The sequence below is a fragment of the Catharus ustulatus genome, chromosome 1, assembly GCF_009819885.2.
Source record: "Catharus ustulatus isolate bCatUst1 chromosome 1, bCatUst1.pri.v2, whole genome shotgun sequence".
Taxonomy (NCBI): Eukaryota; Metazoa; Chordata; class Aves; order Passeriformes; family Turdidae; genus Catharus; species Catharus ustulatus.
In genome coordinates, this window is record NC_046221.1 from 113205280 (window position 1) to 113230090 (window position 24811).

The 24811-nt window shown below is 40.1% G+C and overlaps 1 protein-coding gene across 13 annotated transcripts in view; it reads right to left on the minus strand.

Annotated features, from left to right (window-relative positions):
• ZNF521 (zinc finger protein 521) overlaps window positions 1-24811 on the minus strand; it is a 229323-nt gene that overhangs the window by 21767 nt on the left and 182745 nt on the right. For all 13 annotated transcript variants that reach the window (XM_033059028.1, XM_033059045.2, XM_042779256.1 and 10 more), the window contains 2 exons: window positions 7246-7377; window positions 4476-4591 (listed from right to left, as the gene is read on the minus strand). In XM_033059028.1, coding sequence (XP_032914919.1) covers window positions 4476-4591; window positions 7246-7377 — 248 coding nt within the window. The remainder of the gene's footprint in view (window positions 1-4475; window positions 4592-7245; window positions 7378-24811) is intronic.

Consider the following 24811-nt stretch of genomic DNA (forward strand, 5'->3'; position numbering starts at 1 on the left):
TTAAAGGCTGTTTTAAAATGTTGAGTTTTTGGGAGCATTTTTCAATGCTGAGATCTTTGGGAAGCTTAACCCTTAAAGAAGTGAGGAAGAAACTAGAAGATTAGTTTCAACAGTGCTAACCTTGCAACAAGAAAATGGTAGAACTGGAAATCCAGAGGACTCACATTAAGCTACATAAAACTTCAGAGACTCTTCTATACTGCCTCTGTCCTGCTTTGTTTCAGCGCCCTGTACTGGGAGCTAAGAATGTTATCCTGCTGTTTGAAGCGACATGAGTAACATCTGCTATGAGTGCTTCATTCTTTCTTTCATCCTTTCCCTGGGGAGGAGCTGTGTGTCTTGTTTTGGTAGAGCTCTGTTGCTGTGGTTTGGGATTTTGGGGAAGGTTTAGAAATCTACATACAGGTATATGTTTGTATGAGAAAAGGGAGCCTTTGGCACATGTAGGTGCATCCTGCTCTTAAAAGCATAAGTTGAGGACATCTGTCGTAATACTTAACTGCTGTGGAAGTTTGTTCCCTGCTCTCACAGGCCAGTCTGTGAGGAAGTTCTAGCTCCTGAGCAAAAATCTTCAGCTCTTTGATAGAAATGCTCACAAAGCAGAACTTTGTCAACTATCACATTGTTTCCAAGTGGGAAGAATTCTCAGGTAATCTCTGAGATGCACTTGACAAGTCCACCAAGAAAATTAAAGACTGTCTTAAAACACAACTGGACAAACATACATGAAGGCAATATAGAGAGCAAGAGAGCTGATTGAATATGCTCCTGGTCTCCTTTGCTACCGAGTGCCAGTGCTGCAGCTCTCTGTATTAGCTGGAACGTCCTACAGGCTGATGGCTTCATGCCCAGGTATTCTGTGCTGATGGAGTCCAGATGGGAAGCAGCAAGGGCGTGAATCACTGAGGCCAGGTCCCTTTTGAACAGGATGAGAAGCAACTGCTGATCCAATTATTTCTTGCCCTAGTTTTCATGTTTCTAAAGTGGGGACACTTAACTACCCCAGGGGCAGCTAATTATTAGTCACAAGAAGTTAAGGAAATGTCCTGATTCCCCAAAAAGTGATATCATTTTTGTATTGGGCAAAATGGTGCTGACATCGTGTAATCTTGGCTAGCATCATATTGAAGATTAACTATCATCACTGATAAAACACTGAAAAAAAAGTACAAATATTCATCAGTTCTATTGGATATCAGTACCTCTCTGATCCAGCAACATCTGCATAAAACAAAAGTGAATGCATTCATTCACTTTGGATAACACTCCACAAGGGCACCCCATTTCTCCCCACAAACACCACAATATGTTGTGTCCCTCGAAGTGTTCAAGGCCAGGTTGGATGGGGCTTTGAGCAACCTGGTCTTATGGAAGCTGTCCCTGCCCATGGCAGGGGGTTGGAACTAGATGATCTTTAATGTCCCTTCCAACTCAAATAATTCTGATTCTGTGGAATTAATATTAGCATTGGAAATAGAAAAGAAATGGTTACTCCTCATCAGAGACAAGAGAAGCACAAATACCAGAGCAAACGCCTAAGTCTATGTCCAATAAGACTAAGGCAAAAAAGGAGCAGGCACTGGAAACAGCATGTGAGCAGAAAAATGAAGTCTTAATAGGTATGAATTCCTTTATCATAATTTAATGAAAATTCAGTAATAAACTAGTGATAAGTTTATTTCCTAATAAATTAAAAATTCAGTATAATGGATAATGGATGGAGAACACTTTTAGTTATATCCACCCTCCACAGACAATTGAATAGTCCACGTGTTCAATTAGAAGATTTTAATTTTTGGGGGAAATTTAGGCACCCTATAAATGCATCTACGTTTCAGCTTCCTCATCTGGTACTTAGAGATTGTACCTATTTTAGAAAAGTCCTTATTGTGTTAAGCATGTCTTATTAAAAGTTTTCTATTTTAAAGAATAAACATTTTTAGAGACACACTTTTTCAACTCCTTTTCAGAAGTATAAACACACCATATCGCCTTTTAAAAGTGTAAGTACAAAAATTCACAACTTGAAACACTCTGAAAGCACAAACTTCTAACTGTTACAGAAGGTTTTCATTTGCTTCCTGCATATGCAGGTAGTATCTAAAAAAGTTTAAAGCTGGTTCTGTAGCTATTTAGCACAAAGTGTTTCAAGGGAGTGTACGGAGCACAAAGGAAGTGTCAAAGGATCTTAAAACAAAGAGCAAATTCCTGTAAAATTTCATTATTTCAGCTTGAAGGTTGAGCAATATATTGAAGGTTTGATTTTCAGGACTGGCCGTTTGTTCTCTGTTCTCACAGGAATGTGGTCCTGTGGGATTGTGGTGTATTCCTGGCAAGTGTCTGGAGTGAAATAATGGAAACTTCTAAAGGGAGTCCTGCTTGATTTTTGCATTGAGAAGGTGAGATGCACATAGTATGAGGGGATTCTTATGTTCCTATAGACTACTCTTTCTGAACAGAAGCCGGAAAATGCTAAGTGAAGAATCACACTGGGCCAAACACCAAATTAAGCACCATTGTAATGCACATATCTTCTGTATGCTTGAATTAATTCTCTTTAATTATCAGCTGTACCATACATGTGGATAGGACTTTTATGCTATTGCATTCTGCCCTGCTCTACTTTGTTCATGTTTCCACCATGCCTTCCATACAACATGCAATGCTGACCCTGCCTTCTAATCGGACATGATCAGCATGTCCTGTGCTTGGGAGAAGCACATTACATGCACATTTAATTTAAAAAGAAGGAACTGCTCTTGATAGAATAAACATACATCTATGCTGCAAGCCCCAACACAAACCACGGCAATGTGAAAGGATAAAGAAGCACAACCTGGAGGATAGCTGCCAGAGATTCCACTGCTTTAGGTGGTAAATAGCCTGAACAAAGCAATGCCTCCTAGAATACGTTTTAAATGAGAGTGGCCTGAAGACCAGTGTATTTTCAGCAAGAGCAGACCCCAAAGCTCAGTACCTATGGCTTTGCCTGAATGCTTTGCTGCCCTTTCACCAGCCTGGGTAGGTAATTGGAGGTAAGAGCAGAAAGACAGTGATCCCAACAAATGCAAATGGCATGATGGCACTGCATTTTTTTTAAACATAAGGCATTCTCCACTGAGGTAGGGGTACCCAAGTTAATTAAAATACTAATAAACATAATGAATTAAGTGTATAAGTAAATAAATACCTCTTCATTTTTGCAAGTGTAGATAAGCCAGAAGGAGGCTGTCACAAGGATGTGAAGATGGGGTCTAGTAAGAGCCTTCTGCAGCATGGAACTACCAAAACACTGTCATCTAACCCATGTAGAACAGAGTTTCTCTCTGTAGTGACACCCTTTTGTGCCCTTCACTAGAAAACCAGGTGCTTCAGTTATGTTGAAGTTTCAGTGAATGAGGCTTATTTGGAAAGAGCAAATTCTTTTCCTTAGTCTAGGGCAGGAATAAATTTTGACTGGAGAAACATGTGGTTTGTTTATTACAACAAAAAAAATGAAGGCAGCTGCTTGGGAGCCCATGTGTTTTGAAATGAAAGTGTATTTTTGGTGGGATAGACTTGTTAGGAGGTGATTGTACACATCATAATTATACTCTGTATGCTTTGCATCTTCATATCTCAGTTATCTATTCTGCTTTTTAAAATCCAGTCTTAATTTTACCATTAAAAGCAATTTTTACCTTGTGTTCCTGTTTCTTTCTTTTCATAACTGCCTTTTGAATATCTACACCTCCTTCCTTCCTTCCTTCCTTCCTTCCTTCCTTCCTTCCTTCCTTCCTTCCTTCCTTCCTTCCTTCCTTCCTTCCTTCCTTCCTTCCTTCCTTCCTTCCTTCCTTCCTTCCTTCCTTCCTTCCTTCCTTCCTTCCTTCCTTCCTTCCTTCCTTCCTTCCTTCCTTCCTTCCTTCCTTCCTTCCTTCCTTCCTTCCTTCCCTTCCTTCCCTTCCTTCCTTTCCTTCTTTCTTTTCTTTCTTTCTTTTCTTTCTTTCTTTTCTCTCTCTCTCCATCCTTTTGTTTATCGTTAATGGCCCACAAAAAGGCATTTATTTGGTCCTATTTTTATTCCCCACCAAATCAAAAGAGAAATTCCGCCTACCTCCCTCTCTGCCATCATTACACTCCTACTTCAGTGCATAGCTTTTCGCAGCTAAAGACAAAAGAATGCATTTATTTTCTATTTCACTGCTTTACTAAACGTTTTATAGTATCAAGCAGAAGAATAGGATGCCCATTTCTCTCTCCTAGACAATAACTTGAGCTGCAACAACCTACAGTGCAAGAATCCTGAAATTCAGGTGGCTTTCTGCCAGCACCTTTTTGAAGCAGCATGGGTCGAATCACCTGCAATTTCTCTTGACCTTCTCTAATTCCCATCCTGATGATAAGTAAGTATCAGAGGAGGTCATGTCAAGTACAGCTTTGAACTTAGCTATCAAATACATAATGCCATTATAACCCCCAGGTAACAAGTGTGGTACCTGCAGCTCTGTTTGGAAGAAGAACTTCTGTGGACACTGTGTGCAGTCATAGATCTTGTCCTCTTGTCCATGGGCTGAGAAAATATGCTGCTGCAACTTGTTTGCTTGGACAAACACTGAAATATTAGACAAAGAACAAGTTTTTCGTTATTTCATATCATAAGAGAAGTATTTTTTATAAGCAATCTCCCAATAGCATTGAGCAATTCCAGGACATAAAATTAGGCAAGTGCATTCAGATTTCACCTTACACTGTTGCTATAATGTGTACCAATGAATGTAATTTATCTTCAAAGTGCGATGCCTCTTCTGAAACAAATTTATTGAAACAGATTCCTGGTGTAAGGGAAAAAAAACATCAATTGACCAAGAAAAAACAACCAATGACCCTGTGAAGATTTCAAGTATAAAGTATCTGAAAATGCCATTTCCTCCTCAGAATTATTTCTTCATGCTTACTGCACTTTGATTGAACACACACAAAACTTATTTCCTAGCAACAAACAGGTTTGAAAAGCACAGATGCCAAAGTCCTGTTTACTCCATGTGCCTAAAGTTAAAGCTAACAAACAGCTCTGTATTTAAATGTGTTAATGTAAAAAATTGTATCCCACAGCTATACTGGGGCAATGTCTATAAATGTGAAACAGAACTGCAGGTAAATTCTCTTTGGATACTTTAAGATCAACTCTGCCTACACACTGAATGCAAGGGTTTCAATAATATAAACATGTTCAATTTTAATGACTACAAAACAAGGCCCTAAGACTGTGTAACAGTTTACCTAGGAGACATACTATTAATAATTAAATTGTATATGCCAGAGGCAGTGTTTGGGTTGGCAGCACTGACTTCTGATGGATGCCTGGTGCACTGTGACCTAAAAAAGTTTGCATCTACAATATTAATCTGTATAGGCAGGGAAAGGATTTATTAAAGATGCTGGCATTTGACTTTGACTCCACTTCTAATCATTAAAATTATTCTAATTGCAAGGCAACAAAAAACATCAGAATATTGTTCTTCTGAGTCATACATTTTAATCACATTTCTCATTACCCCAGAAAAAAAAAAGATCAGATTCCATTTTCCATATAAAACTTATATTGGTGATTCTTACTTCTTGTTAATATTCTAGCAAGATGTGCTGAGGTAATTTAATGGCATATTGCTAATAAAGCATCATTGTTTGTGATTAATGCTCACTGTCTATTTACCCCATCAGCAAAAAGCAAGGAGTATTTCTCACAGATTGGAATCGACTTTTCTCCGTACTCTTTAACACATTTTACAAGGCTACTGGCTCAGAAATTGAAGCATTAGTTTTATCAGGGATCTTGGTCGCATGGAGAACTCTCAGTAAGTACTCTCTACATATGCAAGTTTTTATGTTGCATTTACAGCACCCCAAACTTGGAAACTGAAGATTCATGGCATTACACTAAAAAAAGATCACACCATAATGTGCAAACAAAAACAAGGGAAAAAAATTAGCAGAATCAGTAGTAATACTAAAAACTTGAAGAAATGCCTAACTGAAAGAACTACTGAACACAGACACTTTACAAACTGTGGTGGTACTACCCATGCTCAGACAAGCTGTGCAGTGAAGAGGAACTATGTATTTTTTTAATTTTATAGCCCCAGAAATGAGTGAAACCCAAACACAGTGAGGTAATAATCATCACCAACCACTGTATCTGAAAGATGAAAAATTCAAATTTAGTTTTCCTTGGTAGCACTCACTTAGGTTTCACTGGGTGTGGAGCTGCCAAACAAAGAGAAGTAAAATGAAGGTATTAAAGGGTCTATTTGCTTATCAATGAAAATCCTTCACTTCCATTAATGGAAAACAGAAACCTTGAATGGCTTTCAGAATTAGCATGCCATTGATGTGTGAATACCTAAAGTGTGTTTTGTCATGTTTGTGATTATCTTTGATTTTAATCTTTTAAAGCAAAATTGGGAATGCAAAATACATATTAGCACTCATGTTTTAGGTTATCATTTTATGAAATGTTCCATTAGAAAGACCTTAAAAAACTCACAACAACTCAGTAGGCATCCTTTTAATGTGTTTTCATTTCCAACAACAGCATTTTTCTGTTCTTCATTATGGCCCAAACACTGCAGTGCTTAGCCCCACTGGGTCAAGTTATTTTCTCACTTGGGTTTTACTACTGAATAACACCACTGACTCGGCGAGGATTATTCCACACTTGGACTTGTGTCAGGGGAGAGCAGAACTTGACTTGTGGCAAGACAGCATGGTTTGCTTTCTAAAGCACATTGCAAGGGTGTTTCTTCTCACCACAAGCCAACAAACACACGCACGTGGGCTTTCTTACCCCATCAGAGGAGAATGCTGCTTTGCTTGGGAACTGGGGCCAAATTCTGCTCTGAGTTTTATTGGTTTAGATGAAGCATCTGTAGCTTTAAAGCACAAATTTATGGACAGTTTTAACCTTGGCAAGTTTGAAACATGGAAGTAATGAATGTGATACTGTGGAAAGTAACAGACTATCACCTCTGTAATTATAAAAAACTCAAACTTCCAATAGAAGAGCTTGAAATGCACTTCTTACAGATGGATGACTGACCTTCCAAGGAGCTCAGCTTTCTAAACGATTTCTAATCAATATTACTAATGAGAAAAATGTAGTGTTCTCTCCTAAAACTGACCTAAAGCCAGCACATGACACATTTTTTCAAGCAGTTCTGCAAGGCCAAGCTAAGGGCATGACTGGGACAAGCACTGATGGACTCCTACCTGTAAAGCACACCGGACATTTGAAGGTGCCCCCCATGCCTTCAAAGCTGTGCTCTATCAGGTGGCACTGAAGTTTGGCAGGAGAGTCGAATGTCTGATTGCAGAGTTTGCATTCATGGTTCAGTCCTTCATCTGCAGGAGAAATCAAAAGAAAATTGACATTCACCACAGCCCTTACAAAGAGAAAGTCCAACACAATCTGTGAACTGGAGCAGCTTTTTGTTTTTCTAAGCTCAGGAAACTGGATACCCCTCAGCACCTACGATTGCTGAAGTGTTCTCTTATCCAGAATGTTTCAGAATATCCAAAGCTTGATTGGGAATTAAAAGCACAGATTTTTCCACTTACAATTAGCACTAAGCACGAATGCAGAACATTAGCCTTCAGTAGGAAATGATGACTTATGACCTGAAACATCATTTCTTAGTAGAGCCACCCAGTCACGACCAAGTACATTTGCAAAACAGCACATGAGGAATTTAATGCTGATCACACATGATCCTGTCTACCATGGGTAAGAACTGTGAATGTTGTTTTGGCACTCTGGCTGAGGTGGAGTTTCTTGTAATAACCAGCATGAGAAGGGTGGGTAGTTTATACCCTCACATCACTCCTACTCCACATTCCCAGTCCTGTGGGCATACATGAAACCTTTTGCAGCTGCAGGATTTCAAACCTCCCTTTCTGACAGTCCTGGATTTTTTCCCTCTTTATTTGCATTTCTCCTCTGAACAGCCCAGAAAAGTCCCTGTGCGCCTTCTGACGTGGCTTTCCCGTCCACGTCCTGCGGCTTTAAAACCCTTCCCGCTCCCCACTGCTTGTTCCTCTGCTTCCTCCCATTGTCCTCCAAGGCCGGCTGGTGCCTGGCACCAGGTTCCCTTCCTGAGGGTGCTGCAGGATTCATCCACTCCGCCATGAGGGCAGTCAGCGGCTGTCCTACTTAGAAACAGTTGCTAGGTAAGAAGTGGCTTCCAGCCCTGCTGCAGAGGCCTCAATTCCCAGAGCGCCGCTTAGAAAAGGTCCTTCTGTATGTCACCAGTGTGCTACACGAGTAGCATTGATCTTGCAGGTAAATACTGTATCTGCTTATTAAAAAACAAGCGGGAATGGAGTGCTTGGCGACTGGCACGGCTCCCTGCCGTTTCTCAGCTGGGAAGGAGCAGTTTAGGAGAGTGCCCTGCCCGTGCTGAACTCCTAAATGCCAGGCTGCCAACCTCCCGCCGGACACAGCGCTGCCTGCAGTGACGATCCGTGACTCTGGTGACGGGCATTCGCGAAGGACGGTGAGAGCAAGGACAATGTTTTACATCCCACATGACAATCCTTCCTTCTGCTAAGAGAACACTACATGGTGCTCCTGCAGCTGAGTGGGAGCACACCTCTGCCCCAAATGACCCTTAGTGACTTACAAGAATTAAAAAAAAAAAAAGGTCAGTGGTTGCCCCCAGCTTTCACTTTCTGCTAGTCCAAAAGCTAAATTTATCCTATGCATAAGTTGTGTAGGTCATGGCATCTTTAGTCAAAGCAGGGGGAATTAGATAGGATGAGCTAAGCCAGGTGGTGGTGGCCATTCTGCAGGTGGGACCACTGAAAATTACCATTGTGTGGTTTCTGTGAGGTGTCAGAGCCCTTCACAAGGAAAAGGAACAGATGAAAACCAACAAAGGCAAAGGTTTACACAAAATCACAACATTCCCATGCAGACACAGCAAACTGCAAACTTCCTTTCCTTTTCTACCCAATCCTTCCCGAAAGCAGTGTTCAGTGTTTCTGACTATCTCTGATGCATATAGGTAAAGCCTTATAAAATAAGGGCCTCGTTACCCTTGTAAAATCATGGCTCAGGCCTGGTACTTAGGCCAAGTGGAAGAGAACTATGGGAGGGTGACTCAGCTGGCACAGGGGTAGAGAGAGACATGAGAGAGGGGCTGTGTGACTGCCACATGTCCACATCGTGGTGTGTGGTGGTTGGTTGGCTTGGGCTTGTTGTGCCTTAAAACAATGTAAGCTGATAACTGGCTAACTGCTTAGAAAGGCCTGGTTTTTGCAATAAAGCAGCTCTCCTTTGCACCTGCCTGGGGACTCTGTGTCGCTCTGCAGCATCACATACCTCCAAATGCTGCAGAGCTTTTAGAGGGTGTGAAATGGAAGGCCTGCTCTGAGTGTCAGCTGAAAAATGTTGGTGGTCCTGGCAATCCCCTGCCCCCAGACTGCTACAGCTGAAGTGCCTGTCTCTGTTACCTACACGAGGAGAAGAACTTGACTCCCAGCCTGCCTGACCAGGCACTAATTTATAGCTGGATCCACTGAGGACAGCTGTCAACACAAACTCAGGCAAAGGCTCAGGTCAGTCTCAGCTGTTTTGACACCATGGCCTCTCTGGAGAGACTGGAATATGGCAGCATCAGGGCACAGGTTGCTGAGCCACATGTCCCATCCAGTCACATACACTGGTAGTCAGATACAATGGCTGATGAAACCCTTTGCAAAAGACTCCCAGAGGAAGGTTAAGGGTGGGTGACACTTTCTCATCTTGTAGGTGACACCTTTTGTAACTCTTGATAAAAAAATTAAAAACGTATGTTAGCTACTTTATTAGCAGGGAAAATTTTAGTGGATTATCAGGAGTTGCTTGGGATTTGACATTTTCCACCATCACTGACAAACCCTTCCAGTTTGTTCTGCCTTTGCTACTGCTGGGAGAAGACAAGTACAGCCCATGCAAGCCCCACCAAGGGGAGCATGAAAGAAAAGGACTTGGTATACTCCAGTCTGTAGAGCTAAAAGACACAGACACATCCTCCAAGGAAGGTTGTAACCAGGGCTCTTCCAACAGGCAGCAACCCACAGCTGCGGGCAAAGCTGCACAACGGCATGCTGAGAAGAGGAAGAGGGTTCAACAAATCTTATAGAAATGCCTCTTCTTTCCTGAACTTGCTAACTAATTATGAGGACTGTACAGACTGACACACAATATTTCTCCTATATGCATATCTTTGCCTATGGTCATTGCTGAACAGATAGTTCTGGAGATGGTGAATGTTCCTCACAATGGGCAGCTACAAGATAGGAAGCCTGTAAGGTGAAACTTCTCCATCAAACTGTTTGTGCTGATACACACAGTCAAAGCAATTAGGACAAGGGAAGCTTCATCTCAGGATCTTCCACAAGTCAAGGTGAAGATAATCAATGACAATTCTCAAATCACAGAGTTACTGTTGGCAAAGTGTAAATTAACCATGCTAATCATTCTTGAGCATGGGAACACAGAACAGGGAGTTCTTCAAACATTCCAAGGAAGAAAGACTTCCGAAAAAGAAATATTTTTATATGACACTACAGAAAACAGAGAAGGCTGGTTTTTTGTCTTTCCAGTACCTTACTTGATGAAGAAAAAAGTAGGAAGAAAGGCATGCACTCCTGATGCTGAAGCAAAACTAATTTTAATTACACAGAAATTATACTTGTTCAAGAGCAGACCTGAACCCCATTAAATGTGACCCTGATTGTATTTCCCATATTACTCAGATCCAAGGTGATCTCCTGGTCACAAACATCAAAATCACTTTGATTATTCTGTGTTGAAAATATGATTTTCCTAAAGGCTTATAAACAGGGTTTGAAAAATCCCCTCACCCACTTGCCTGGGGCAGATAAAAAACTTCCCCAGGCAAGAGACATCAATTTGTGCAGAATCTAAGCTTTCTCTTAAAAATAAAATGCTTTTAGTCTCCAAGTTCTAAAGATCATATTTAAAATAAGACTGCATTTGTATAACTAACAGAATAATATGTTTCCTAAGTCCCACTGTTTTCACCCTTTTTGTGCGCATCACCAGCTTTGTTACATCTTTGGAACAAAAGGCAGGGTTCCAGTCCTTGAATTCAAGAATGTGAGACCAGCCATGATTTAAATTTAAGGAAGACAGCTAAGGGTACAGAATTGGCAAAAGAGTCAGGAGTGCTGGCTTCCATTCCAAACTCCAGCACTGACACACTCTTATCACCTTGGGCATGACAGTGTGACCTGTGTTTCTCAGGCTACCCATCTTTAAAGAAGAGGTGCTAAATTTGAATTTCTACTTTAACAGGCTGACCTAATTACTATCCCTTAAGACTTTTAATACAACCAAGACAGTGGAGCTGGAGAAGAGTCCAAGACTATCTACCATACTCAGAAGAACCAGAATCATTGCCATCTGCCTTTGAAAAGGTTTAAGATTATATTTCTTGACACACAACTTGCCTGGATCACACAGCACTGTGGAAGGGTGAGGGAACAAGGCTTTGTCCCTGTTCTCTGCTCTCCATAGACAATTTAAAAGCAGGCCTTTTATCTCCCACAGACATGAAAAAGGCAGGATATGGCAAATCTTGCAAAGGTACCAGATGCAGAAAGAGGATGCAAAAGGCTCTGTTTACACAGTGGCCCCTGTCTAGCTCTCCATGTTTAGCAAACAATTCGATAGGGTGCTATGGAAGTGCAAAATATGATATCATTAATAAATAAAGGGCCAGTGAAATGTCACATTTTCAGTTTCCATTTGGGATAAATCTGAAATGGAATGGAGTGTCAGATATAGTCCAAAGGGCTCTCTTTCCCTGCAGAACAGAGCTGCTGCTCTTTGCTCTTACTCAGGCAGAAAAAAAAAATAAAAAAAAAAAATTAAAAAGTGCTGAGCAGCTTTAAAAAATTCAATCAAAATAATCTGCTCTTTGGAAAGGTGGCGGCTGACAGTAATTGGAAAATACTGTCTGACTCATTTATTAAAGTGAGATTCAGAGTCAATTGATTTAATAACCATTAGAATATTCTATTAAGGATATAATAGGTTGGCACAGCCCTATTTTTTATTAAGAGTTATAGGTAAGAAATAAGCAATGCTATGGAATTTTAGACAACTGCTGTATGGATTAGACTAAAAATATGGCTTGCAAAATAGGTATAAAAGCAGCAAGTATCAGGAGGAGGAATAGGAAAGTACATTACAGTGCAAATGAGTTAGCTGAAGGATGAAAAAGAAATGAACCTTTAATATAAAGCCTGCACTTTTCCAAATCTAACAGGAAACTGTGCATTCTGCATTCCCTGGTGTGGTACATCATAAAACAAGTCAGCACGTCCTTCACATTATGGGCCCAACAACGGCATGAGGAAGGCAAGAACAAAGTACCCACTGTACAGCACAGAACTGGTGCTTACTGTTGCCCTTATGTGGTTGGGATATGAGCTTGGACATGGTTAAGACCTTGCAAGATGGATGGGAATGGTTTACCCACTGCTCGCAGTCAAATGAGTTTGATGCATGCAGAATTTCTGCATAAGTAAACTGTTTTCCATTTGTAATCTTTATTCAGATAGTGGGAAAATGTAAACATGAATCAATGCCAAATAAATGCATTTAATATTCATATAAATGTTTAATATTTACACAAATATTAAATGTTTCAGTGATGGCAGGTAGATTTTAATTGAGGTGCAGCCCATTACCTCAGCAACAAACTTGACAACCAGCTATAAAAGCAAATATAATCAGTCTTCGTGCTGAGCATATGCTCATATTTGGGGATCCTCTTTGTATTGGTTACCCATGTACTGCAGAGTTAGTGAACAACTTGTACAGCAGGCAGGATGCTCCTGCTTGCCCCTCACCCAGAGCCAGTGCCCTGGATGACCTGGCCCACTTTGTGTTACCAACTCAAGACACAACTTGTTCACTTCATGGAAGGCTCTGACATTTCAAGATACACTTTAAACAAGTGGAACCCTTTAAGCAACCTCTAGACTGTGTGTCCCATGTTTATGCTTCTTGCTCTTCAATAAAAACAAAACTAGAGCAGCTACAAGCAAATGTTCACTGGCTGACTTACATGCAGCTGTTAAGTCATAACCACTGGGGGCCCTCTTATATTGTCTGATCAACACTACAGCCATTACCCAGCACCAATTTGTAACAGTTTATAAGTAACTCTCTCTTTTATTCACCCTCCAGATTGTCCAGAAGGGTCCTTGTGCCTTCTACTCTGAATAAATCTATAGGCAAAGGTCCTAGGATGATGATGTCCTCCTGGTAAATCATCCCGAGGCTGTGGCCGTGCCCAAAAGCATCTGCTAAGAAGTCATGTAAAATCTGCCCTCCACATACAACACAGGAACGAAAAGGCCTGCAGGTCCTGTATTTTTAATTTTTTTTAGGCCTAAAACATGCACAGCTCCCAGCTCAATGTGTTTTCTTTGTAATTTTTTTTCCAAGCAAACCATGCCCCTAAACCAATTTCTCCTTCTTCACATTGCTTTCACTCTTTGCTGAGGTAATTCTGCAGCATACATTTATAAGCCAGAGATTTGAGGAGTAAAGAAGCAATGCCATGGATGACAGCTAACCCATCGGCTAAAACATCTCACACAGAAAACAGGGGAAGGAAAAAACCCACCATACAACACTGTAATTTCCAGCCATGCCTGCTTCCTAGCTTATAGTGCTGTGCTTACCTGTATCTTTTAAATTCTACTGGCCACACACCTACACAACCATCAGCCTCCCTGTGCCACTTCAGACAACCTCATTCCTGCTCAAAATTTGATCTTAGGGTCTAACTGTAGCAAGTATGTGCATGACATGTACCTTCACATGCTGAAAAACAAAATACCAGCTCTTCCAAGCCTGGAAGCTGAAATGGAACAGTACCTGAAGTCTCCAGCACCCCATTCATAATTTCTCCCTGATTGTACTAATGCTTCTGCCATTTTCTATTCCTCAAATGAGAAACACGATCCATCCAGTGTTAATTTTGGAAGCTGACACGAAAAGCATGGGAATATAGTGACAAAGGAGAAGATAGTAAAGGCAAAGCATACAGCTGAAATTTGCAGTAAGAAGAAGGCTACAGCTGGAATTTACAGCTGTGAGAACAACCTGTCATAGAAAAGCAGTTTTTGTTAAAGTCCTAACTAATGATTGAGTCCTGGTGGGACAGGATGGAGGATTGGATAAAAAGACAAAAATACATCTGTGTTTCTCCTGGACTGTCCAGGGCAAGTCACTACATGTTAGGAAACAGGAGGGCAGGGGAAGGAAATACCCTCCTTCTTCACTCACCCTCTAGGCACACTTATCCTGCACGCCTTCCCTCTTGTGCCACATACTACTGCTCATGTAGATGCCTGCATACTGATCTGTGTTTATCCTTAGTACCACTTTTAACCAAAATCTAGATGCTAGCTGAAGAAACTCAAAACATCAGACTGTATCCTAAGCAATGTCTTTCCTTGCTTTTCTTTTCCCAGTTTAGAATGATTTTTAGGCAAGATGCCCATGCCAAGGAAAGGTGGTAGACAAGATCCTAGCAACAATCCTAAACTCTAGAGTCACCAACAGCTGTAGCCTCTCAAGGGGAAGGTAGGGACCAGGCTATGACACTGCCTTGAAGGATACTGGCCTTCAGCAGCAGGAAGAGGATGGGACCTGCACTGTGATGCTGAGGCCAGGCCACTCTGATTCCCAGCAGCACTGGCAATAATGAAAAAGCAGGAAATAAATCCTACAGCCTTCTGGAGTGTACTGCTAAAGCTACAGCAAAGGGTGCTGATTGATGGAGTGACAAAGAGCTGGGATCCACCTCCTCAATTAAAGCAAAAGTTCATCTCTCCAGGGACAGATTTTGAAATTAGATCTGCTTAAGGGAAAGCCAGTCTACTGCATCTTTCATTCCACTGTATTTTTGTCTGAAGCAAGGGATGCATTTCACTTCACCAACTGTTCACTTTTTTGCTTGGTTGCACTCACTTTGGCTGCTTGTAAGTGAACTCTTCTTACCACATGTGCCTTGTATGTTCTATTAAAGCCACAAATTGTCTGGCTTCAGTGAGGCTGGATGAAAATAAAAGAAGGGCAACTGGCAGGGTCTATTTCTTAATAAGTGTCATGTATTCAGCTTAAGTAAGAATGATTTAGATACAGCAAGTCCCCTCTCCATCAAACAACAGCATTTTCTGGGCAACCGACTACCAGGAGAGAGTTCAGGAATTCGGCAACAGTGTTATTCACCAACTGATGGGACATGCATAATTTGCTACTCCCTGTCTGTAACTGTACCAGAAAAAGGTATTAAAATTCGTTCATAAAAAAAGGCTGTGTTGCATCACATAGCTACACACATTACAAGGTTACACTCCATCACTGCAATAAAATCCCATGTGATGGAGCTTATTTTGGAAACAATTTTACCATGGGATATAAAAAGAAATCTAAACCAGTAGGAATAAACTGAGTGGTATGAGTTATTCGTAGACAGATGATCCAGCTCAACATTTACCTTTTCAAATAGTGAGCACTGATTAAAAACTTGATGACTGATCCTCCAAATGCTGGCATAACTAGCTCAGGAGAGCAGGACTCTCATTCTTCTGGATTTCTGCCTAGGCTTTTTGTGTAACTAAATTCTGCTGAAGTGCAAGGTTAAGCCCTCCATCCTCTACTACTACAGTGGGATATAGATTATTATCTGAATTTTACAGATAAAGAAACCGTACCCCACAGCTGCATCCCAAATAGGGAATGAAAATACTCTTACTAAATTTACAGTCGTGGAAGAATCAGACCCTGCTTCATTCTCTAATCATTATGAATGCAGTATTTGAATTAAGGTTGGAATTGAGATTCTCTCTGTTCTCTTCTGTGAGCAAGAGCCTATTTCCAGAAAAAAACTTCTGGACCAAATTTTCTTTAGTAAAATCAAATTGCAATTTGAATGGCTCAGAGGTTGCCTGAGCTAAGTAGATATTAATGATTTAATCAAATCATAGGGGGGAAAACAATAAAAGTATCACATTTGTATTCAGAAGAAGTAAGCACAGTAAAATTTTTTGCTTATTTGTTAATTCATTTTTTAAAAAATAATTCAATTTCAGTATTTTTGTTCATTATGTAGGCTACAGTTTTGTTTTCTTGTTCTTGCTTTCTGGTTGGAGAAGCAACTTTCTCTGTTATTTGTTGTTACACTTTTGTCTACTAATAATGCCCACTCATCTGGGTCTTCTGGAAAACACTGGTTGAAGTACAGGTATATCTATTTCTAAGTTTTGCACAAAGAAAACTCTAATCTTTAAGGTAAGGGAGGATATTTCCTGTTGCATAAACTAAATGCAAGCTGTTCTAAATTCAGTGGTACTGGGAAAACATCTCACAAGGAGGCAATCAAAGTGTCAATATTAATTCTACACTACAGTGGACTAGCAGTAGAAATTATGTTTCGTACACAAGTCTCATCAGGTATTTCTTTTGTTCCGAATATACAAAAAGGGTCAGAGTTGCCTTCTTTCTTTTAGCATGAAGCTATTAAATGTCTGGAAGATAAAGTCTCTAAATCATGAAATGCTGTTTATCTACAAAGAATTGTCTGCTTTTTCGTAAGAGATAGGGAAGAAAAGAGAAAAATGGAAAAGAAGAGTAGGATAGGCTTTCCTGTTATATTGGATATTTGACCCCAGAGCATGAAGAAATAACAGTTCTTTTCATATTTTCTAATACATCAGATAGTATTGATATTTTGTTGTTCAAATCTTATTGCTATTATATCAGTCAAATATTATTTGGCATCTTTTTACATAGGGAGAAACACTGGGAATGAGCAGCAATTGATGTGATTTTGATTCAGCTGTTCAACTCATATAGGTGTCTATAAACTTACTGCTTTCTTTTCCCCTAACCTCCATTTCCTCATCCCTAGCCCTCAGAAAAAAAACAGGGAGGAAGAAGAAGAGGTTCAGGCTGTGAAGGCCCTCAGGTCTATGCTGATAACTGGGCATTTAATTAGATTCTTTTCATGTGAGCAAACTGCTTTGCCTGTTAGGGGAGATCTCCTTGTACAGCAATGTATTAAAATGATAAAGCTCAATTTAATATAAAGAATTATTTGTATTGCTCATCTGATTTAGTTTGCTGTTTTATTTAGGAAAGCATGAGAAAGCTCAATTTTAATTTGAGCTAACCTTTCTCTATATCTCTCTTTGATTTTGCTATAGAGCAAGCAAGCAGCTTTGGGCCCACATATCAAAAAAAGACCAGACTTCATTCTAAACCTGCTCCACTCTCCTGCCCACTTTCTCTGCTGGTACCAAGACTTCACACTGAGCTGAACAAACAGCTTTTGGAATTTTTATATTGAAAGTTCTTCATTTGTGGATAAGAGAATAATGAGGGCCAATTAGTTATTCTTTCTCTGTCTGTTACATGTTTGGAGGTTGGCTTTATTTTCCCAAATTTTAAATGGCACTGTTAACAGATTTATTCCAACCCTTGATCAAACCTAATTCCTCACTGAGGCAAAGACAGCATTTCCCACCATGTGCCTAAGAACAGAGCCCCTCCCCCAGTAAACTTTGATGTAACAGAACGGCAAAGTTCTGAACTTCAAATAAGGGAAAAAGAGGAAAAACATCAGAGTAGAAAGAGTAGAGAAGAGTTGGCTGAAAAGAGATGTATCAGACAGATAAAGATTGGTTGGGAAAGGAGAACAAATGTGGTCGCAATAAACAAAAAAAAAAAAAGAGGTAGACTGAAAAGGAGAATGGAGCAGAAGTGGTGAGCAGAAGCAGGACAAGGGCATGAAACCTGGGTGTAGAGGCACAGCCAAGTCTCAATTTAACCCTCACTTGAAGTTCACTGAAGAAATGCAGAGAAGAATGCATTTCCAGGCTGAGCTTGGGTAATTTAGTGCAGCTCCTATGGCAATAATGATAGATGTGTTTTTACATCCAAATGTCTCAAACCAACAAAGTTTCCACTATATCATTAATAACAATAAGCAATTAAAAAGAACAGCAGGTTACAAATATCAAGCATCAAACTAGGGAAAAAATACAGGACCATTATGAGGAAAATAAAAGTATAGGCTGACAGGTCAGTATATAGCCTCTCCAGATAAAAGTTATAGAGCCAGAGAAAAATGTGGCCTGACATTAAATGACTATGAGGTGATTAACATCAGTGAGAAACCAAAAAAACACTTGCAAAGCTCTGAGGAAATCTGAAATGTAATATGAAAAACATGCCTGTAACAGCAAGAGATAGGTGGCTGACCACTGTAAGGCATTAGCCTTTTACTGAGACATACTCTAATAAATAAGTGACAAGACCGCATTTGCTGGCTGAAATATTCTCCAAAAAGGCCCATTGAGTTTTCACTGTGTATGTCAGTTTATTTAAGCAAGAAGAGGTAGGAAAAAACAGAGGAACTCAGGAAGAAAAGGAGGAAGATACAGTCCAACCCTATATGTAGTGCTATGTGTACATACACAAGGGTCTTAGCAGACACTGAAATCAAATTTAAGTGCTGCAGAATGGGTAGAAGGGGTTAAAAACCATGGGATTTAACTGAGTGTATGCCTGGAAGTCTGCACTGGGCAGTTTCCCCTCAGAGGGTTTCTCTGTAACGAGGGAAGTGGGCATTTTAATTTTTTTTTAAATGAAGACTGAGATTTTGATGCAGCACTGTCATTTCAGGGGCTTAGGTTGAACAAGAAGTACTGAACATTGTGAGACTTGTGATCAAATTGTGAAACTGTGAAACCTAATTTACCCAAATGAAATGGGGGACACAAAATTAATTCAGATAAATGAGGATTTTGAATAAGCAAGGGACTATTTAGTGCTTTTAACACACATCCTGGGACATAACCTCATTACAGATCAGGAGTGTTGTGCTGTGAGTTTGTGTCAGAGTGGAAGTGTCACTGACACAACAAATAAACCAAAAATATCCTACTCCCTGATCGCTTATTTTGTGTTTCCATACACACGCTACACGAGCCTGAAGAATAATTAACACTGCTGAGAAGAAGCAGCAACAGTGGATGAGTCTCACTACAGCAGACCTCTCATCATAGCAGAAATACAAATGTACTAGTTATGGTAACTGTGTTATGTTAAGTAGACCTTTGCCCCACATTATTGTAAGTTAGAGGAGGGAAAAGGAAGATGATATCAGCATTCTTGATGATATTTTATTTATCCACATATACTGTTGACACAGTTGAAAAATAAGCAGAAGAATGGAAGGAGACACACAAAACACTTGCAGACACAGATTTTTTTTTTTTTTTTTTACATTTCATCAGGGACAAAATAGGCTGACAGTGAAGACAGCCATCCCTTTTACAGAGCAATCTCAAGCATTAAAGCACAATAAAAAAAAGGAAAAAAGAAATTGAAAGTGTTTCTACATCTATCTTGTAAAGATGCTTATAAAGTTTAGAAAGATGCTGTGGACATTTTTGTTGTGGGTAAATTTTTAATTTCTTAACTTTATGAACCAATTTGATCAAGACCTGAACACATTCATTTAAGCTATCATTTAAATATTGTATACCCCGACTTTTTGTAATAAAGGCCAGCTCCACAGGATTTTTTTCCATCATTAATCTCTTCATGATATTAAAATATAAAAGCATTTCTTAACAGAATGGTACTAGATATGCATTTAACTTGCCTCACCTTTTTTTTTTTTTTTTTTCTTAAAGCTGGAGGGCCATCATTTGGAAACCCTGATGCTTTTTAAAACAAAGCATCCTCATCAGAAACCTCACAGGCAGCAAGTTTCTCTACTTACTCGGCATGTTATGCTTACTTGTCAGTCTTTCTCCAAACAAAGTGGGGAAAACAAGCATATGAGATGCAAAGATGTAAAGCAGATAGAATATATCCCCCAGCCCCTTCAATTGCTTCCTTCACCTCACTCAAGAAGCAATTTTAATGTATTAAACCTGGAGGTGAGCAGAGGGATTTAACACTAGTCAGGATTTGAACAACAAAAAATAAGGTCAAGGAGGAGTATTACTCCTCTAGTCGTATTTGGAAAACAGGAGCATTGTAGAAGTTAAAAAAAATAAACAGGGCAAGCTCACTTGCTGTGCTCTGCATCACCCTGACCAGCAAGAGCCCACTGTTAGATATTGCAATGCATTTTACTAGGTGAAGCATGCAGATTTTGATCCCGTGACACTTTCACAAATAAGAAACATTTTGTTGATGTTCATTTCTGTTTGATTGCTGGACTAGATAAATGACATGGCAGCGGAGAAGAAGAGAAGTTGCTGTGTTAAATCCTTGAAAATTATACAGCAGAAAAGGTGGGCACCCTCTGCAGTTCAGCTGGGCACCAGAAGCCAAAGATCAGAACTGGAAATAATAGATGATGAGGAATACCCGCAGAGCATCAAGGAAACTGAGGTGGGGCAAGTGAACTGAAAGCCATATTTGTGAGCCATCTATCCACCCTCTTCTCTTCCCAACATTTTATCTATGTGACTGACACACCCTTTCTCTCTCCCACCCCAAAAAGATTAAAAGACAACAAGCTGGGTATGAGGAGGAAAAAAAACAACTTGAGATTGAGTTATAGCAAACAGAAAGTTGGCTGATATACCAAAATACCAGTATTTCTCAGAAAACAAACCACACCAAAAGTCTCAGTAAAAGAGTGACATAGCAGAGAAAGTCCAAATTAAAGTTGTTTCTTTGCCCTTAATTCACTCTGTCTGTACGATATTAACTCATGCATAGCACATTATCTTTGAATGACACATTCTGTGCCCTCCGTGCCTGAATCAAAACTCTGTCACATCATGGTAAGTCCAATACGCCTGCCAAACAACAGGTATCACTGTTAATTCCATGAGAGGCCCTCATGGAAGAAGTGCAGTGTTGCATGGCCAAAGTTTCAGTGATATCTCTTCCCAGCAGTGCAAAACAAATCAGTGTTGGAAGAGAAGAGTTTGCTTACAATCCTGAACATGTGTTTGCCTTTGCATTAGAGAAACAGCAGAGAGGCAGCTAACACTGCTAATAACACAGCAATGGTTTCAAGCATGAGGGGAATCTAATATGATGAAAGTCTTATAGGGTTCATGCAACAAGAAACAAATGTCCCTCCTTAGGTCATTTTACCTCTGAAGATAACAAGAGTGCACATGGAGGGTTGGCTGAACACCAACGGAGCACACAGCCTTCCATGTTGGGTAAGATGCATGTTTTGCAGTATATTTTTTAAGATGTCACATGAATGATACATGCAAAATTTCCTTGATTTCTCAAACCTAGTTACTGCCATTGGAAGCTAGGTGTCCATCTGCATTTACACACCTTTCAAAAGGATAATCCACCTCTCTTCAGTGGCACTGCAGAAGCAGTGCCCTTTCTGCCCCTCTGCTCCCTCCCCATGCATGTCATTCCCCCAAGACCCCTCACTGCTTTCACCCAAATATAAATAAAAAGGAAAATCTGCTTCATTACATTTGCTAGCATTAATTGATGTTTAAAAAAGTCTGTTAAAAATAAAGCCCAGCAGTGACATTTTTCTTTGCTAAAGCACGATAGCAGCACATTACAAACATTACAAAAAGGTCCCCTGGTAGGATTGTGAAGTTCCACTCTGGCAGTAAAATGCATCTACTGTATGTTCCCTGATTTATTTATTTATATTTTTATTTTATTTTATTTCTTTATTTTTTAATGCAAGATAGGTCACAAATGCAGATAAAACTCCCTGTCGCAGCAGCAGGGTTGCAATAGTGGATGAGAGAACTGGATGGGCACGGTGTATTTTTAGCATTTGTTTTACCCTGGTCAAATAAGTGATCCTGTTTACTGGTGGCAATGACGCTCACAGCTATTCAATCCCAGCCTGACATTTTCCCTATGGCTGCACCTCTCTTGCTTTTGCATGAGTTGGGTGGTTCTGAAGGATGCAATACTTTGTGCCCAGAGGTCCTTTTGACATTTTAGAACAATGCATTCATTAGGCTGCTGGTCTCCTGAGGTACAACTGGAGCAGCAGAAACACTAAGGAACCACAGAACCCAGCCCACTCACCCATTCTCCAAGAAATCTTTCCCTATGCCAGCTGACATACTGGTTTCTGGGAAAACAGTCTCAAGCCAACTAAAAGACTGCACTGCCTTCAGGGAAGGTGAGTACAGATGCTAAATTAGGCCTGGCAGGATTGCAAAAGTGGGGAGAAATAGAAACAAAGGGGTCAATTGTTTTCATGTCTTTGGTGTTGCCTACCAGGATAAATATAGCCTCTCTTCTCTTGCCTCTCTCTGTATTCAGGGCTTTGTAAAATGGCCTGGGAATCTGCAGAATCAGGCCCCTAATCCTGCCGCTTGCATAAGCTTTGCAAAAACCTTTGTGTCCAGTCCCTTGAATCTTCTTAAAAATGTACTTTTCTAGACCATCTGAAGATGTCTGAGAGTAAAGGAGATGTGGGCAAGTACGAGATTCTCTGGTTGCAACCTGTCTGAATTTGAAGAAATGAGAACAGCAGAATATACTGTCACCTGGCCTTTTTACCCATTCCCCACAGCTCACACTACATTCTAGGCGGGTGGCCCTAGCCTAGAGAACCTCACTGTGTGAGGACAAGCTGCCAGGAAAGAATGTGACTGGGAATACTGAATAAGGCACACATATTTGTGCCCTTTTTTTGAAACAAATAGTTGCTCTGGGCAAGCATGGCAGAGCTTAGATGTTGAAGAGGACACAAAACTGGACAAGGTAGAGCTGTGCAGGGGTCCTGACAGCATTTCTTCAAAGCACAAGAGCCCTGTGACAGAAGATAATGGGACATTGGCTCTGACTCCAGAAATAGGTGTTCAAAGCTGTGAGCTTTAGAAGAGCACAGAGGTGGGGATAAAGGAATCTCAACAAGGGAGCATAAGCAGGGTTAGATAGAAATCTTTGAAAATGATCACAGGATATTTATACTTGATAAAGAGGTAAAAGTAACACAAATAAATGTAAGTAAACCACAATAAATCAGTATCCAAAACCAGCTTGGTGGGTGCAGTTGTCTCCTCTGAAGAAAAATAGCATGGTTAAAGTGAAATATAACTTGTCTTCTAATAACAGTACTGGCTGTAGAGGTGGAAAGAAATGGAGAGATCTTTGAGATGATGAGAAGGAAAAAGCAGTGGGATTTAGAGACGGGAATGGGTGGATTAACAGAGCAAAAAGGAGCCAAAAATAACAGGGTAGGAATATTGAGAGAGAACATTACTGACAGGTGTCTGCTAGTTTTAATTATATATCTCTTCTAATGCCAGTGTTATGTTAGACTCTATCTTAACACAGATATTATTTCTGTCTTTGAAGCTCCTAATCAAAAGAGAAGAAGAAATACTTTCTATCTCTTACAGGACTTAACAATCAAGCAGTGAATGAAGTAGCTGCAGAGAGAGAAGCTGTAAAAACAGCAATATGGATACATGTATATTAATAAAAGATACATGCATATCATTCCAAATCGCATATAGAAATGATGCTTGAACTGCTACTTAAGCAGGATTACTCCTGAAAGCATAGCCAGAGCAAGTCTCTAATATCTACTTGAATGAGGAGGAGTAGGCATTTTTCCCCTGATCCAAGCCTAATGGGGCTGCAAGGAGAAGAAGAGGCGATTTTATGTGAAGCTGGCGAATACTTTTTTGTAGGAGACTGCAGTCAGCTTGATTGTTGTGTTTTACCAGCAAAATAACTGCAGCTACAACCAGCTACAATTAGGTACTTAGCAACGTGTTAACAGGTAGCTAGCTATGCACACAAAAATGAAATCCAGTCAAGGCAAGCTGAACTTTGATCCTCAACCTATCTTTTACAAAGCAGCACCAAGGGACTATGTTTTTTTTCTTAGCAGCTTTCACATTGATACTATCACAACAATTAGTGCTTTTGAGACCTGCTGGTGGGATTGACAGCTTGCTGATGACACAGCACAGCCTGGAGACTGCCATTAGATCATCACTATTGACAGGTTATCTGCTTGCTCCTCACTAGTGAAAAGTTATTCTGTCTTTTGGCAATTGCAATTTACTTTTTTTTTAAATGAAAATACAATTTTGTTTTATTCACACCTCAGCTGATAGCATAACTACCCCCAAAATGTGTTTCACAAGGGGCAATCCCAATGTTTTATTGCCATCATTACAGACACCCTGCAAATATTTTTAAGGCAGATTTTCTCACCACCATATGGAAAAAAAATGCTGGAAGACAATTTTCATTAATCCTTTTATCTGCTGTGTAAGCTGTGAAAAAGTGTGTGCATACATATGCACAGATGTGTATTTGTCTCCATGTCAAATTTACAAATCTAAGCTAAGTTGCAGAAAACTATGGTAAAGAGCAGTAACTGTCATAGAGAGAGAGAATCCCAGCTGAACAGAAGGAGAAGATGAACACAAGTTACTCAGAAAGTAAGAAATAATTGCTTTCCCCAGATTTGTGTTTACCAGTTGATTGTCTGTGTCCAAGAAAGTACATGCATGATCTCTCCCTGGTCCTATTCTTCCACTCTCTTCTACAGGATCTGTAATGTTTAGGAAGGGCTGAATCTCAGGACATAATTTTTCCTGTCTGGGAACATTATACAGATTATTGTCTTCCACTCAACAGTATTCTCACAGCTGTCTTTGAGCCCTCTCTCCTTCTGTGACAGGAACAAACAGGGAAGACTGACACTCAGACAAGCACTGTGGCCATGTGACTGCTGCATAATGTGGTACCCTGAAG